This window comes from Symsagittifera roscoffensis, chromosome 1 (assembly GCF_963678635.1).
Source record: "Symsagittifera roscoffensis chromosome 1, txSymRosc1.1, whole genome shotgun sequence".
Taxonomy (NCBI): domain Eukaryota; kingdom Metazoa; phylum Xenacoelomorpha; order Acoela; family Convolutidae; genus Symsagittifera; species Symsagittifera roscoffensis.
In genome coordinates, this window is record NC_087062.1 from 76,591,774 (window position 1) to 76,609,983 (window position 18,210).

Below are 18,210 nucleotides of genomic sequence, written 5' to 3' on the forward strand. Positions count from 1 at the left end.
ACAATTAACAAAAAAACTCAAATTCGAACGGGCATTTGAAATTTTTTAATGCTTAAAAGTTGACTGTTGAATTCCATTACGGCCATCTTGTGAACAAAATTGTTGACGGGAAAAAAGTCTACAATCCGATTGCAACACTCTTGCTTATTGCAAGAGTAAAGAGCATTGAAAAGGCTATAACTGTTCCGTCTCTACGATTAGAATGGATAAACATGGCACATTGAAAACTATTTAAAAATCGGAATCTTCAGGCGTTTTAGATGCAGTCAGAAACACAACAAACAGATTGTAGAAAACTTGGTTGACCATCGGTTATTTGAATTTCCATTTTCATCTATGCAATAAACAAAAAATAAATAGAAAGTCTGAAACGAAAAAAGTGTCATCATCATCAACGTTTTCTGTTTTTCTTAAACAAAGACACTGGTTTGGCGGAAATTGAGGAATCTGTATTTGTTTCAGCTTGCGAATCATTTGTTTGCTTTGGATCGTAACTGATATTTCGCTCAACTATTTTATCTTCTACAGCTTTTATAGTCGGACTAGTTTTCTGAACAAACTCTGTTTGTGGCTCATGAGGGCTTCCAATTTTGAGTTCCGACGACGCCGACGCCAAAACTGACTTTTCTTCACCTGAAACAAATTTTGCATCTATGTCCATGCCTACGGTTAAACGAAGACAGACATTGCGTCAGAAACTAGTTGTCAAAACAGTTATCCTTTTATATTTATTCAAATGCAGGCAGATGCGGATTTCAAACTTTCGCGAAAGGTCTATGTGCAGGGAAAAGGGTAGACTACTTTTTAAAAACAACCCTTTTAAAAATCAACCCCATTATACAATAATTTCTGCAAGAATTTCTGCAGGAAGAAAAATTGAAAAAAAAAACACTTTTTTCATTCGCTCGCTCAACAATCAAAGTTGATATATAATAGCGCCTCAAGAACAAACTAAGCTTGGTAGACCAAAATACGTATCGAATAATAGTTTTTCAGCAGAGGCACCCTTTGGGTTGCGAAAGGTTCGGTCTGCTGCGTAAAAGGTTTGAATTACTGGGTTGGGTTTGTCGAATTCCTCCTGAAATCTGGAGTTTTCATTACGACATTAGGCCCAAATTCAGAAGCATTCTCTATTTGTACTGCAATATCCAAATTTTAATTGAGAAAGGCAGTTTAAACAGACACAATATAGGTAAGACATACGTGTCGGAGATATTTCTCTGATGTCCACATCTTTCGAAAACGAAACGGATCTTTTTATTTTCTTTTTAACCAATTTGGGATCGACTGAATTACTTTCAATCGTTTTCGCTTCATCAAGTTCACTGTTTCGAATTTCTTCTTCATCGCTTTCTTCTTCTAGGTCATCTAAGCCAAAGAGTTCACATATCGTATACGTCTATCTCATGATGAATATTTCTATATAACGTCATTGATGGTTTATAGTATGCAATAAAATTCGACTTTTTTTTTTCGTTTCAGTTTGAGGCCAAGTTGTTCTTTGCACGAAATTTGGAAAGAGCAAAATTGAAATTTTTTATCTGAATTATATAAGGGAGCTATCTAATGAAAGTAGATGAACCAAATAGTAAACACTATATGCTATGCTTATATCGTAAAGAAAATATATGTTATGCTTGGTATACGACATGGTACACCATCTGAATCTGATTCTTCTCTGTCAATTTGGTCCTGCTGTTTCGATTCTTTCATTAACTTCTCAATGCGCGCCAAAATTGCACTTCTATCAACGGCACCAGAACATGCAACTGAGTCGAGATCAACGCTGCTGCTTGTTTCTGTTTCGGGTTTCTTTTCCTCAAACATCAGGTGATAAAATAAGTGATAAGATTCATAGTTATCTACGTTTAAATAAGAGAGGGGTTGTATTTAAGAGCTGTGTCGCATATATCATTAGCCTTATGCAGGAAAAATGTTTCGAAAACCTCAACGAAAAAGATTGAAATAAGACCGGCGCATAAAAATTAACTGAACAGAAATCAGAATTGTCGAAAAATAAGCGAACACTAAATTACAAAAAAAACAGGGGAAGCACGACAAAAAGCAGCTCTAAAAAGTGCAATAAGAAAAAGTAAAAATAAGCCTCGAATTAGTAAAACTTCGGCAGCGTCTCGGATTCGATCTGCGACCTTGAGATTTTTCTCACGCACTAACCACTCAGCCACGGAATCTTAATAAAACACAAACATCAGCCACAAATAAAGCAGAGAACAGATGTTATGAAATTTCCAATGCTTAAGATCGTGATTACAGCAGGTGCCACCAAATAAGTGAACACTTCTAATGCTCACTTTTATTTGCGAGTTAAGTTAGGAAAAAAAGAAGACTCGTACCAAAACACTACGCTTCGCAAGCTTGCTAGTGTAATAAAAAGTGTATCATTCATCAATGGAGTGATGTTAATTGTCGGTATATCTTTTACTCTTTTCACTTCTTGCTTTTCTTGTACGTTTTCTGATTGCAGCAGTCGAAACTTTGACATAAGCAGTAAAAAGGCGAACATTCCAAATATTTCAACCCTTCATTCTTCAAAATTGTATTTCACCCCAATGAAACGCTCCAACAAAATTACAGCAATTGAATTGCTGAAAAAAGGAAACGCAAATTCATGCTTTGCACACTACTTTTCAGCCGAACACAATCAATAAGATAGCTTCCTGAAATTCATCAATCCGTTACACCTGGCCAACGCCTAGAAAGTCCCGTAGGCTAGCTTTCATATAGAAGAGAAGAAACGCTCAAAAAGATCTCATAGCCATCATGCAAAATTAGCAATTGAAAAACGATACATTACAAATTGAACCAACGTTTCTAATTCGCGAGGTCAGTGATTAAGTTATCTAGGTTGTGTATTTACCAATGTCTGAACTACAGTCAAACTATCATTGATTTCCGTTTTTGCTCTTTGATGACCTTTGAGCGACTGCTCCTCGAACTCCTTCACTCCTTTCCGAATTCGTTCCTGCTTTTCCTTCAACGTTTCCACAAGTTCCTGTTTTTCATTTTCGTTCTTCACTTTCGAAACCCGGCCTTTTATTGCATTCGCGTCACTTGTACACACTTCGGCTTTATCTTCTAACCTCTCGAAAACCTCTCTCACGCCTTCCAAACTGTTTTCTTCGACAAACGTTTTTGTACTGAAATCAAATTTAAAAACTTCGCTAAGAACTCGAAAGACATGGAAATCTTATCAGAAATTTTGCATACTTTATCTTAAATTTAATTACTTTGGTTTAATACGAGCAGACTAATGCTTTGATGGACCGTAAACACAAAGTAAATGTTTATTTTCAAATTCTACCACACTCCAATGATTTATTCAAGCAGTGAAGCAATTGCATGAAAAACACATTCGTTAAAATACAAGAAAAACATCACAGTAAATGATTGCTGTGCAAGAGGCATAACAAAATCTGCTTTCATTGCAAAGAAAGAGCATCAGATTTCAAAAAATGTTTAGCTGGAGGACGCAACTTAGCTTCCTGAAACATATTCGATTAGCTTCAATATCGTACAAAACGAATTCTAAGAATTAGGTCTATTTACGTACATTGCATCTTTAGAAATATGATATATTGTCATTAAGATGTTTTTTAGATTGCTCAAAGGTCTAAATAGTTAAAATTTGGACAGTTAAACGATCCAAAAACCATTTATACCAAATAAAAAATTATGAATTGTTGAAATCTTCTCAAATCTAATGGCCTATAGCTTTGGAGTGCTCAAACAACTGCAAGCAGTTTTCTGAACAGCCGAAGAAAAATTTGGTAATTCAGAACACAAGATGCCGAAAATTTGCAATTTGGTAAACTCAATTTGCATTTGACGCATATTCTTTTCCTTTTTTGTATAAGCGATACCAATTAAAGAAAATTTCACAACTAAGTTTAGTTCACAACTAAGTTTAAATCGAAATTAAGTTTAATTCACAACTTAAAGATCATTCTGAACGCCAGTCAAATTTTCTGCAGATGACAGCATCATATAATTCAGATTTTTATACGATGGACAGAATAGATCAAAGAATAAAAGCAATAACCCTGCAATAAATTTGAAATAGAACTCACAAAATGCAAAGTAGCATCCATAAATATTTCGTGGGTGAAGTCAGAGAAGTTCCGCAGCCGTAAGAAATAACGGTAGTATATTACCCAAGCCCATCGTATCCTCTTCCAAACTGTCCTATGCCATTTCACCCTGTGTTTTAAATTGACCTTTGACATTTAACCCTTTTCTAACCTACCCTATGCCAATTTATCTTACATTCAATTGTGTTGCAATCAGTTTAAATCTTTGATGCAATAGTTCAGTATCGAACTAAAGTTTTTTAGTTTTGTAACCTGCACTTGTCAATTCATTTGAGGCCAAAAATTAGGGTTCAAAAAGTCGCAAATTCAAGCCAATTGATAAAAAGACGCAAATTAGCGCTTTGACCAAAGATAGTACGTTATCACAATTAACTTCATTAAACGCGTAATTTTCACAAACTTACAATAAACAATATTTCAATATTGTTTCAATCTGTCTATTCATTATTCAAAACTGCAACAAAAAATGAGCTACACGCATTTCTTTGGGTTTATCGTAAAGCAATCGTCCTACCCTTCTTACTGATGGCCTTGAATAATCCAAAAAGCACGAACCTGCCTGAAAACTTAAAAAAAAATTCAGATCATAGCCTTTTGACAGCGGCATCAAGGATGCTGAAAGGATACTCTATTCGGGCGACCGTGAAAACGGGCTTGCCACTGAGTTGAACCGAGAAACACCGCACAGTCAGAAGCCTTATACAATTTCACCAACGATATACAGTCCATATTAAACTGTCTGGTTTTCACACCCTCTCATCCCCTCCTGGTATTTACGCTTTGCCTTCTAATAAATGTGAGCATACGTACAAGAAGTTTCTCAACAATTTGTCACCACGTTCGCAAAATGCCGAGCTCAACAAAACCCTATTCGATATTGAGCGTGCTGCTTTCCACAATTTCTCCCCCCTTTACCCCTGAGAAAAGCTTCAAGGATGTTACTCTCATCTTACCCAGACTTCAACAGCAAAATCAATGAAGTCGACTTCAAACGATTACACGAACACAATCTTCAGCTCAATTTAGCACTACTACTCATCAATTTAATAATTCTTTATCAATTGACATAGTTACCGTTGTAATTCAGCGAGTCATTGAAAAACTTGCGAGAATTACTGATCCCTTTGATCTAGATGGGACTTTAGCAGTAAGCTGGATGAAGTTGTCTCCTAATTTTAAAGAAACTACATAAAAGGAGAGACAAGTGGTCGCAATAACCAAAATCTATTGCTACGTAGTTAAACCACTAAAAAGAAGCCGCAAGTAGACTTGTAAGAACAACAAATGTAGAAGGATGACATCTTGGTGTTACTGCCCTGTTTGCAGCCATCCTTTAATTTGAACGTTCCTGGGACAAGTCAAACTCGATGCAGCTCAATCTTAATTCAATTTTCTCAAAGCAAAGCCATGGGGGAAAATAGCAAAGCTCGTTTTGAGAAACCCCGGAAATGAACGAACGAAATACAAACATTGTATATAGGTTCATCAAAAGCTCAATCATAAAATATTGATATTATCTGTCAAAACTTCAAACAAATGTCTAAAAAACATATATTTCTACGGTTTCTCTCGTCCTAGAGCTCTGAGATTTTGGGTGAAAGAAGCCAATATCGAAACTTATTTTATTGTTTCCTCGCCCGCCAAAGTTGATCATTCGACCTTTTGATTGTGAAGCACATATATTATCCACTAAGCTATATCGACTTGGTGTTATACGACTTTTGCTCACTCAAGAATTATATGCACCGCATTTTGAATGCTAATGAATCAGATGTCTTTTTTCCTTGATCAGGCTTTGATCACATTTCAGCTTTAAACGATTTATTTTAAATTGCTTTGAAATTTTTAATCATATGCGGCAACTCTTATATGATCAAAGTTAATGGTTTTTTTTTGATATCTGGAAGGACTTGTTCTACGAAAAATTTTAAAGAAAAAGAACAATTTTCAACACAGACGCTAGGCTGAGCTCCGCACCACTTGCGATACAAAGCAAGAAAGCTGCAAAGTTGAAAAAAATTCAAAAAAAAACGAAAAAACTGGATCTATCAAAACGAATAAGGCTAGTTTTGAAACAAAAACAACCGAGGCAATAGAATCTGAAATTCGCATCACAAGAAAATTTAAAGAGCGGTAACAAAGCTTAAAATACCTTAGCAGAAAAAAAATCAGAGAAAAAGTTTGAGTCCACCTCAACCTCAAAACATAGAAATATATTCGCTCGTCAAATAAAATAATAAGAGGCGACTGCGCCTTCAAGATATCGGCCGAAACCAATAACGCCGAAAAAGCCAGAAACAACTCAAAAAATTGAGGACTAAAAAAGTTATTAAGTCCCCTTGCCCTCCTCAAAACACATACACATACGCACATACAAACTTTTTGCACTCGTCTAAGGACACCAATTGAGGCCATTAAGCCGATACAATAAAAGCCGAAAACTATCAATAGGAAAAATAGAAATCCGAAAAAACTTTGTTTGTGAAAAACTTGTATACTAATTTTTTAAATGATTTTTAGCTTTTTGAGGAGAGCATTAAAATTATGTTTCCCCTGAAACGATTCAAAATTAGTTCATTGAGCTGAATAAAACAAAAGCCGAAAAACAAATAAGAAAAAGTACGAAGTCAATTTTGGTAACACTACAAACAGCAGAAGTTAATAAAACTAATAGCAACTATAAATCAAATTGCGTACAGCAAACAAAAACAATTCTACAATGTGGCAACGAAGCCCACAAAACCTGACCGAACAAATAATAAGCCAAAAGCAGACCCCGTCAGATTCAAACCCAAGACCGTTGCTGTCCCAAGCGTATTCGTTACCTCCAGACCAAATCTGCGGGAGAAGCAAAAGAATTTGAAATCATTATAAATGGAACCTAAATTTACCATTTCTTTTCTTTTTCACACTAAAAAGATACAAACAACACAGCACAAGAAAAATCAGTGATATGGCAACTAAGCGAACAATCTTTGCGCTGAAATTACTTGAACCAAAAAAATGATTTTTTGATTTTTAAACATCTTTCAATTCCCCCTGGAAACTAGAATGAACAGCAATTGCTCTTGCAACTACAATGAAAGTTGCTCGCAGCAAAAAAAATCAGTTATGTGGCAACTAAGCCGCCAATCTCTAAGCAGAAACCAACTGAACCGGAAAGGTTCTTATGATAGGCCTCGAATTAGCAAAAAAACTCGGCTACGTGACGGAATCGAATCTGCGACCTAACAAATATGAGTCTCACGCACGGATGCTTAACATCCTTAAAAACTAGCCACCAAAAACGCAACTACATCTAATATTAAATTTCGAATTCGACGCAGCAAAAGTAGCATGAAAGCCAAAACGATACAATGTTGCATGTAATGAATTGGAAAGCATAAAGCCAAATTATGGATAAATTATGCATTTCAAAAGAAAAATTGCGATACATTGAGTTAGAAAAAAATTGTGAAATCGAGCTTTTTATCAATGTACTGCTGTTTGAAACAATGCGAGAATAACATTGCGCAACAACATTGGGAGAACACGACCAAAAAACAGCTCTATCAAGTGAAAAAAGAAAACGTAGAATTAAGTCTCGAATTAACAAAAAACTCGGCTACGTGTAGGTTTCGAATCTGCGACCTAGCAATTTTGTCTCACGCATGTACCACTCAGCCACGGATGCCTAAAATCCCAAAAAACTAGCCACTTATAACGAAGCTACATATGCTAATGAATTGCCAATTCGATGCCGCAATAGGGACTCCAAATACAAAAAGACACAATTTTGCATGTAAAAAATTGGAAAGCATACAGCCAACCTTTGTATAAATTATGCATTTTAAAAAAATTTCGACTTAGGTTGGAAAAAAAATAAGGTTCGTACTAATGCACTCGCTTCGCCAGTTAATTGACGGTTTGCATCCGAAATCAGTAAGTCTGCGTCAGCTGTCGAAAAAATTTAGAGCACTTTTTAGTAAGCTTTAAACCCATTTTGTTTTTATTGTGACACAGGTTCAGGAAGCTTTGAGTCTATCTGTAAATGTTTAGATCAAAGACCACTTGAAAGCTTCGGTTTTCAGATGTTCTAAAACGTGTTTGTTCAACAAAAGATCGCATTCTCTGTAAAAGAAAGTCACTTGAGATCTCTTATGGGTTTTCAAGAAAGCCACTTAAGTATCTTCTTTAGTCTACCGGTGATTCAACTATGGAGCAAGAAAACCAACCTAAACCTCGGCACATGTCGGAAATGCAGTTTTTTTTGGGACCACCCTCGAACGCAGAAGTGAAATGGACGTTGATTATGATGATAACTCAGGATAACGACTTAGTATCTGGGCCCCATTAACTATCTCACGAATGGTTTTTGGCCCAGTCCGAGACATCATTTAAATGAGCTAAAAACAAAACTCTAAATAATAGTAAAAGATTCTTTCTTCAAACCAAAGAAGTTGGTTACCATAAAACTCGAGGTACCATAAAATGGTACTTTCTGAAAACTAATTTGTCGACTTCTACCATTTTCAAAGAAGTTTACCAAAAATTGGGAAAAGTATCTTGAGACCGATAATTTGAAGAAACTAAGCCGCGAAAAACAAGAATATAGCGTTATCTGGAATAACTAAAACATGACTGCCCAAACAGGCTAACTTTTCAGAGCCTCAAAACGTACAGATCAGTATGATATTACTCTGTTTATCTGTTGCAAACATTATCCTGACTAACTGAAAAACTAGGTTTTGAAGCTTCGACAATTATTTTTCCGGCGCCCGAAGTTCGAAACAAATATGGAATTTGCGAAAACAAAAATTTGTCTTCAAATTTTTGTTGTCCTAATCCATTTTGTGAATACAGCCACCTGAAGGCATTATCATTATTTTTAAGCTTACGTATATTCCCTCTTCCCTCTATCAATAAACAAAAAACGACATCAATTTGGGGAAAACCAAAATTAACACAAGAGCGAAGCTGCGCTTCGCAAACAATAGCGAGAAAACGACAAAAAAGCAGCTCTAAAGTGAAATAAGAAAAAGTAGAATTATAAAAAGCATAAAGACAAAAATTTCTAAAAAAAATTCTCTATTTTAGCAGAAATATTTCTTGCTTCGTTCTGAAAATTTTGTTCCTACGTCGCAAAAATAATTTTCGATGAAAATTTTACTTGATTGATACCAAGTAATAGTTAATTTATAAGTGAAATTTAAGACTAACTATTATAGCCCTATAGCAAGCCAGCTCGCTCGCTTTATTCGCTCGAAATTAGACGAAAAATCAATAGTTAAAATGCTATAATATGATAAATCACTGGACCAATTTGGATTATTATTTGTGGTACCTGATTTTGCGTGGAAAACAAAAAAAAAACAAAACACCCGAAAACAAAGTTCCTCCCTCCCATTTTCATCGGTCGAAATATGTTTTTTTTTTAAATAATATATTGTTTTCAAAAAAAATTGTGATCGGAACCTTCTGTGCTTCATCCACAGCAACGGTCTTCACTAGTTTGTTTTCAAAAGTTTCAAAACAATTTTCCAGGCTTCTTTAGCAAAGCCAAAATATACTAAATTTCAGAGAAAGTCCACGGAAACCCGAAAAAATAGTTTAAACAAGTACATTTTCTCACAAATATTTCTACGACTCAAAACAAAATGTTTGCCTTTAATCATTTTCACATCTTTAAAAAAAATCTTTTAATTAACCTTTGCACTTCGTTTTTCTGTAAGTTGATGGCCTGCTTTAGACTATGTGCCCTGTCGGCTATGAGAGACAATCTCTTGTCGGCAATTTGTGAGGCCTTAGCTGCAGTTGTCTCCACAAAGTAGCCATCACCCAGCAGAACTAACACTTCATTCGTGTGGATCAACTCTCCCGGCATGAAGGCAACCTGTACAACAGATATCCATGAAAGAGGAAATTCCTCGTGGCAGAAGGACCGACGAGCAGAAAAACATACCAGCGAACTAAAATTCAGTATGCAAAACTGTGAAAAATAAGAGTGAAACTCATGTCAATTTTGGGCAATTTAGATGTTTTTGATGGCTAAAACTGCTCATTCGGATTTTCCGCAACGAGAAGACCCTTCCTTTTAAAGTTTCGACTTATCTATTTTTTAGATTGTACATTCATTCAGCCAATTTTCACAATTTCAAATTACTTTCAGGAAAATTATCATAACATTACAATTCTAAAGTTTCTATCGATGACCTTGCCTTTAAAATTTAGTCCTTGTGAGTCAAAACCTTTCTAGCGAATGAAAAACTCGACATTTCAGAGCAAAACAATAGCTAGCCGCTTGTTCCATTTCTAGCACTTAAAACCGTTGAGATAACTCGTACAGTTTTTTTTAAAGAAAAAATGAAGAAATTAACAGATGTTCTTTGCAAATTTTAACTCTAAAACATATGCGAATAATACAAAACGTTCCGAATGCACCGAATAATCTTATCAGCAGATCAAAACTGGTTTGACTTTTGCAGACCTTATACCAGTGTTTTGTACACGTTATACGAAAAATTATACGAAAAACAAACCCTTATACGATTTAAGATTATACGGGAGATCAGATTCATACGATACATTCTACGATTATACGAAACCCATAATTGGCTACTATTTTTTTGAGAGAGAAAGATTTTTTGCTTGAGTACTGAAATATAATCGATATTAGAGACGGCTTAACTCCCAAATAAATAGTTTTTTGAGAGCAATGAGAGAATTTTTGCCGAAAAATATAATCGAGAATCAAAAATCTCAAAAGCTTCGAGCGGTTGCTGTAAATGAGTAAGGATTTTGATCTCCGGTTATATGGTTATAATTTTTTACACGAAACTCAAAAAATACAATATCACTTTATACGATCGTCGGATTATACGATTTTTGCATTATACGTCAATACACTGGCTTATACGTTTTAGATTAAATCACATCATATCAGATTTCCTTTTTATCCCTCCAGAATACCCCTTTAAAGGCAGTTAAAATGTGAGATGGCTTTGACTGACACTAGTCGTGTTTAATCCATTTACATTTTCTGTGAACTAATTGGTGACTCCTGAAACATTTAAAGAAATTGATTGACCTTCGAAAGCGGCACCATTGTAGGACATCTGAGCTTGCCAGACACCTCTTTCAATCTGTCTTTGACTGAACTGTACTCGGCCCTCCTCTGTTCCAGCTTTTCAAGGTCACATTCGAGTTGTCGTAGAGCATCGCTCTGTTTATCCACCAGTCGAGAAAAATCTTCCAAATTCACGTCATCAGTATCGTAGTCGTGATATTGCTTTGAAACCATAGTAACATCATTAAGAAAGAGTATCTCAATTAGACCATTATGAAGCCTGAAAAGTTTGATCAACTTAATTAGGCTCCACTTTTAAGCCGATTGCACGATTTTGTTTTTGAAGCTTGCAATTTTCTTTTAATTATCTGCAAAAGGAAACCCACCCATGAAAACAAGATTGGATTGAAAGTTATGGAGCTAACGTGGACATACTTTGAACAAAAACTAGTCTTTTAGTCTCAATTAAGAGTCAATTATGTCAAAAAAAGACTCTCCCAAGATGTTACAAATGCAAAGTCTAATTTAACACGAAATACACACTCCGACTATTCAAAACTGTCGATGAAAAAGATTACAATCAAAAGAGACAGCATTTAAGGATCAAAATACAATATAACTTTTTAAAAAAAAAAGTTAAGCCGGAAAAAACCACACTCTTTAAAATTGTGCGACACTCGCCAAACTCTTTGATAGACAAAAACAATCATTGCACAAAAAAACTCTGAAAGTTAAGAATTTTTTTCAAAACTAACGAATTTTTTTCGAACAGTTTTGACATATTCAAACAATACGCTGTGCCTTAACCATAAATCATTAATGAATAAAATATTGAAAAAAAGTGAGCATTAAGGGCGAAAAATTTGGTCGAAAAAAAAACATTACGTTGTAAATTTACAACTTTACGTTCAAAAAAAAACTTATCATTCTAGCCTTCATAAGAAAAACAAACAAGCTATGTAGCTGGCTTGTAAAAAAGCGGACACTAAATAAACCGAAAGCAACAAGGTCAAAAAAAATCTCATTAAAAAAAGTTTGAACTGCGAATATCTTGGAAAAACATTATATCATTCTACCCTATTATATATCATTCTGCACTTTATAAAAAATCTGCGAATTTATTGGAAAACACTTATAAGGACGCACAGTGGCAGTAATATATCAATGGAAGAAAATACGACGCACATTTTGCATGTATATGTCGTGTAATGCATGCATGCTGAAATCTGTGATTAAAGTTCTTTACGGGAAAAAGTTTAGTACAAACCTATCGCAAGTGTAAAAGAAGACGTGAAGGTCAAAGACACCAGTTTAATCTAGACAAGTAACTTGTCTAGAAAGAGCATAACAAGCAAAATGAAGCCAATTAGGCGTTTAACGAAAAACCTTCACAACTTATTTGCTCTCAAATCGGACGAAAATAAGACTAGCTGGGGAGGGTTCTCATGCTTGAAGGACCAAATGCTTGAAAAATGTCAACCAATCAAAATCGCTAAGCGTTTCTATTGGCTTAATGCCTTTCTCACAAAATCGAAGTCAATATTAACAGAAAATGTTTTAATTCAGTGGAAAATAATCAAAAATATTACAAATTGCGGGTTACAACCGCAATACTATTTAGATAATCAACAAGATTTATGAGGTGAAAATCATAAGAGTTTTTCAGTCTTGAAAACTCTTCTGCTTATTATCTAATCGGTCAATATTAACACTAATGACCTGGATTCATTTTCTTACTTTGAGATTTTTGCGATTTACTTTGAGATTTTGAATACTCAATTCTGATTGGCTGAAAGTAAGCTAAAATTAATTTCAAGCATTCGGTCCTTCAAGCATGAGGGACGCCACCAGATTAGCTGATGTATTACATAGTAGTTCATTATTCAGCTTATAATTTCCTTTTAATTGGGTGCCTGTTGCCTGCCTTCTGCTTTGTTTGCTTTACTGCCACTCATAATTGCCTATTAATATCACTGTCGGGATCATACCCGTCTCCTTTTCATTCACCTCTCTTTTCTTCAAGTTAAAGTCGTTTTTAGTGCATGGTGTGATTAGAAAACTATACAATACAAACGCATGAAAAAAAAGAATTAGGCATAGTGGACAATTGTCTTCAAAAATGAATTAAAAATTTTCAAACTTTTTTTTAACTAAGAAGAATAATTTTGAAGTTTCGTTAGAATAACTTTATTGCCAAAGGATTCCTTGAAAAAATTTTCAAATCTAGTTTCCGCTTTTAGTGAAATCAAGTTTTCTTAGCCTAAATAAAAGTTAAATTTTCATATAACGAAGATTACTCGATCGCTCTACTCGCTCGAAATTAGACTAAGACTCAAAAATAAGACGAAATTAGACAAAAACACAGCCGAATACCACGTTCCTCCCCATATTCAATGAAAAGAACAAAAACAAATCGAACACAACAGGTATTCAAAATGCAGTGCTCAGATTATGTCAGTTTGTTTTGACAGGTATGTTAAGTCCTGCGATAAAAACGTTAAAAGGGAAAAAGCCAGGTCTGCTGATCGAAAGGGGTAAAAATTCCTACCTAAAATTGCATTGGAAGACCGCAGTACCTTTAAAAACCTACAGAACATCAAAAAAAAAACAAATCAATCGCGCCCAAATCTGAAGACACCTAACACAAAATGTAAAACCATGAAACTGAACTTCTCTCTTAGTTTTATCGGAATTACAAAAACTTTTGTTCCACAATCTATCTCGCTCTAGTTTAAATTACTGATTTAGACGAAAAATTTGTTCCTAACTTTGAGTCTTAAGTAAGCAAGTTCGGGTAAATCTGTTCCGAGTGTCTTGTTTTTCAAAGGCAGCTTTCTTCTACTACTTGCTACTAGCTTTTCAGGTTACTAGTTCTTTGAAAAAGGAAACAATCTTTTGGGCAAAGACAGCCACGAGGAGTTGTTTTCAGACACTTGTGAGTTTGATTTTGAGCTGTTATCGTGTATCTTTGACCTTACTGGCGCTGATGGCCGTGAAGATGACTTCGCTTCATTCGTTACACTCATTGTACTTCTCGATTCCACTCCCAATTGCATTTTGACAGCTGAAAACGGTTTTATGTCCACTATTTTTGGAGCCCGCTGCAATTTTGAGGTCGGTGCTTCTGACTTGACCTTTACATCAATGTTAGAAGCAACGACGGGGTCCATGATATCTGACTTGAGAGGCTGATCTATTCGTGGCGCATTATCTTCAGACAGCAGCTCTGTAAGCTCAATTATTTCATTCGCCTCCAGTTTTTCATCCTCTAAACTTCCAACAGTAGAATTGTCCGTTTCTTTTCCAAATTTTGGCTCTAGATCGGAACCTACACAAAAAGTTCCTTGATTCTGACCGAACAATTCATCAACGTCAAATCCTAGACTGTCAAATTCTATTTCATCATTTGCTTCTGAATCCAACCACCTTGAACTGCCAACTCCTTTTATGTAGATATGTTCATAAGCATCGTCGTTATCATCCTTCAAAGTTTCACAGTTGACACATTTTTCCTTTCCCTCGATTGTCGCCTTTGCTTCTTCGGCTATTCGTATCAGATCATCAAGCGGATCTAGAAAACGTAACATTTTTTCATCTTCCGCCAGTATTTGGTTATACGTCATTCCGCCCTCGCAGATTTCCTCTTGGTTTATTTCTTCTATAAGCTTCAAATTCTTGCCAATCCGCTGAAGCACAGCTTCTAACTCAGCCGGATCTACCCGAAGTTCCTCATCTTCCACAATCTGCAGCGTGGCTTCCAGTTTCCGAGCCCAGCCATCTTCTGCTATTGTTATGTCATACGCACTAAGGCCTGTATTCGCAATTTCCTCCACTGGGTCAGATTTTTCTATCACATCACCTTCAATGCTCTCATGATTTCTGTTCCAACTTTCTATTTCATTAGCGACCATCATCTCCTCGACAGACAAGGATTGTGCCTTCTTTTGCATGTAAGGAGAAAATGCTGATTGCAGACCAGGTATTGAAACATCTGCACTATTCTGATCGAGGACCAATTTAGACATTGTACATTCCTGTGGTGCTTCCCTCGCAGTCTTGGAAGTACTTGGCACTAACTCAACCGGCATCGGTATCTGTAACTTCGATGACGACGGCATCGATTTCTCAGACTCGAAGTTTTTCAAAAAAGGACTCTGAGGTAACTTGAAAGGATCGTTGAGCTTCAATTTTTGAGCGACTGCAGTAGACGATTGATCAATTCTAACTTTGTTTTCCTGTACAAAAGGAGCGTCCAACCCACTTCCATTATCGGTAGAATCTAACTTTCTGAAATTATTCGGCTGGCTTGAAAACCCCGCATTTGAATTAGACCTTGTCTCGAGCTTTCCAGGGGCCTGGGAAACTCCAGCGAAACCACTGATTCTGAATGGTTGACGAGTCGTCGGAGTTGCCTGAGCATCATTTGACCTAGCCAGAACCGATATCTTGCAATGATCAGCTCCACCAAAAATTGAAGACGACGGATTATCACCATCTCTTTTCTTACCAAATTTCTGACAAAAACTCTCTAAATATCTTTCATCTGTCAAAAGCATTTCCTTCACTACGTCGAAATCCAACTTAGAAGTTTCACAAATTTCTATCAAGTCGATTCCGTATTTTGCTAATTTGACTTTCAGCAATCGGCCTTCTCTGAGTTCAGACTTTTGGACTCCCGAATTTTTAAAACCAGCTGACATGCCTCTTAAAAACTTGATAAACATGAGAATTTTGCCTGCAACTTAGACAAAAGTAACACTGTAAGTGTCTCTTCTGACATATTGACAGTAAATTAAAATCGAAAGGGTATAGCAAATAAAAATGAGACATTTTCTGCAGACGGGCTCATATCATGGTCATAAAAAATTCCTTACAACAAAAATGTGCGATTTCAGACAATTTCTATACCAGAATTTAAACTCGGAAAATCAACCTCTCGTTGAAAACCTGATTGTTTTTGGATATACTGTACACATGTCCATCCCCAGAAGCACGTGAAAAAAATCTACGATTTCTAAGATACACCAAATAGTGAAACTATTGGAGAACATCTTTGCAAATTAAAACAGAGGAAGCGGAGCTTCGTGCCACTTGCGATAAAACGCAAACATAAAAACTGAAAAAACTGGGTGAATCAAAATTACTACGTCCTGTTAGAAGAGTATATTAAAAATTTCAAAAATTGGACTTGGCTAGAAAAAAAAATTAGTTTTTTTTTCTCTACTAATATAAGTGAGCAGAGTAGAGTAGGGGAGTGGGCGATTCTTAATGGTTTCTCTACTAAAATAGGCGAGAGTGGAGCGGGGGAATCTTTCTATTATTACGCCTTTTTTATTTTGAAGCGATTAAGTTCACTATTTTAAAAACTGGACGGTCAAAACCCTTGTTGTTTCTCTACTAAAATAAAGGAAAGTATAAAAATTTGGAAAATGGAATTTTCACAAAAACCTAACATTTTTCTTTAAAAATTAAAATTTATCGCAATCGGTTCTTTCGATTAAACCTTCCATCTCAGAATTGCCAGGGTAGTTTCTAAGAAAGGCCGGTCAAAAGTCCAAAAAAGATTGAAAGAAACAACGGTCAAAAGTTCAAAAACTGACTTTCCGAAATGCATAACTTATTCCTGCGAAAAAGAAGGTCGTGGCGGCTTAAGAAGAGAAGAATTTGAATCGTGCTTCTCGATTGAACACTTAATCTAAGAATTGGCAGAGTAGTTTTTGAGAAAAATCAAAGTTACAAAAAACAGTCAACAAATCAAAAAATTGATTGTTTCGAGAACCATAGCTTTTGGTTTAAAAGAATTTGGTATATCCGCTGATGCAGAAGAGGTTTACACAACCTGTGATTTCGACAGAATGCAAAAAATCAGATTTGGTAGGGTCCTTTTTGAGAGACGTCAAATTGTTTCAAGAAACTGTAGAAAATCTGAATTGACTTTCACGAGGGCCATAACATTTTATGTGAAAAATGGGCATTGTCAATTATGCAAGGGAAGTTCTCAAAACACCTGATTTTGATTGAATGTAAAACTTCAGATTTGGGGGAGAAGTTATCGCGAAGAGTCAGAAAATTTCAAAAACCCGTCGAACATTTTTAAAACTTGACTTTTCCGAGAGCTTATCTTATATCTACTTCTAATAAAAACAACTGCGCGTAGTCGCACACGCTAGGAAGCTTTCCACAAAATTTTCTTGTGAATTAACCCTAAATCTCATTTAGCAGGATAGTTATTGAGAAAACTCAAAGACTTAAAATCCGGTCGAAAAATCAAATAATTGTCTATTCCGAGGACCATAACTTTTCGTTTAAAAGATTTAAGCGTAGCCGTTTAATCAGGGGAGCTTCACACAGCAAGTTCTATCTTTTGAACCCAAATTTCAGATTCGGGAGGGTAGTTTTCGAGAAAAATCAAACAGTTTCAAAATATGGTCAAAAAATTGAAAATTTGACTTTACAGAGGGCCATAAATTTATGGGTAAAAAACTCGGGCGTAGCTCCTTATGCAGGGTAGCTTCCCAATACCAATTCTACCCAATTGGAACATAAAAAAACTTAGACAAGTGAGAGCAGTTTTCGAGAAAAGTCAAGAAGTTTCATAACTCAGTAAAAAAATCGAAAGATTGACTATTCCGAAGGCCATAACTTTTTGTACAAAAATTTTAGGCGTGGCCACTAATTCAGGGGATCTTCACATAACAAGCTCTATCTATTGAACCCAATTCTGTTTTGAGAAGGTAGTTTCTGAGAAAACGAAAAAAATATAGGTCAAAAATGATCCCCCCAAACACTTACTTTTCGAAGGCTGCAGACAATGGGGTACAGTTAAAAGCGACTAGCAGGCACATAAAGGAGTAGGCGGCCTTTCAATTGTACCCCTTGGTCTGAAAACCGGCCCAGTAGTTCAAGAAAAGCTAAAATTTTCGCGCAACGTGAAGAATTTTTCAAAAAGCGATTAAATAAAAAAATCCTATCCCATACATTTTCATAAACCTGTTTTTATCAAACAGGGATTCTAGTTAAATATGCCAAGCAAAAATTTTCAATTTAAAAAAATAA

The 18,210-nt window shown here is 35.6% G+C and overlaps 1 protein-coding gene across 2 annotated transcripts; it reads right to left on the reverse strand.

Annotated features, from left to right (window-relative positions):
* Positions 1 to 294: 294 nt before the first annotated feature.
* On the reverse strand, positions 295 to 11,431 carry LOC134849209 (unconventional prefoldin RPB5 interactor-like). Of its 2 annotated transcripts, none has more exons than XM_063866492.1 (6): positions 11,176 to 11,431; positions 9,797 to 9,981; positions 2,879 to 3,158; positions 1,659 to 1,812; positions 1,204 to 1,368; positions 295 to 633 (listed from the first exon to the last, which is right to left on the reverse strand). In XM_063866492.1, the coding sequence occupies exons 1-6, from the start codon at positions 11,386 to 11,388 to the stop codon at positions 392 to 394; spliced, it is 1,239 nt and encodes a 412-aa protein (XP_063722562.1). In that variant the 5' UTR covers positions 11,389 to 11,431; the 3' UTR covers positions 295 to 391. The 2 variants fall into 2 exon arrangements, with proteins under 2 accessions (XP_063722562.1, XP_063722561.1); XM_063866491.1 differs by having other exon boundaries at positions 1,659 to 1,818.
* Positions 11,432 to 18,210: the final 6,779 nt, after the last annotated feature.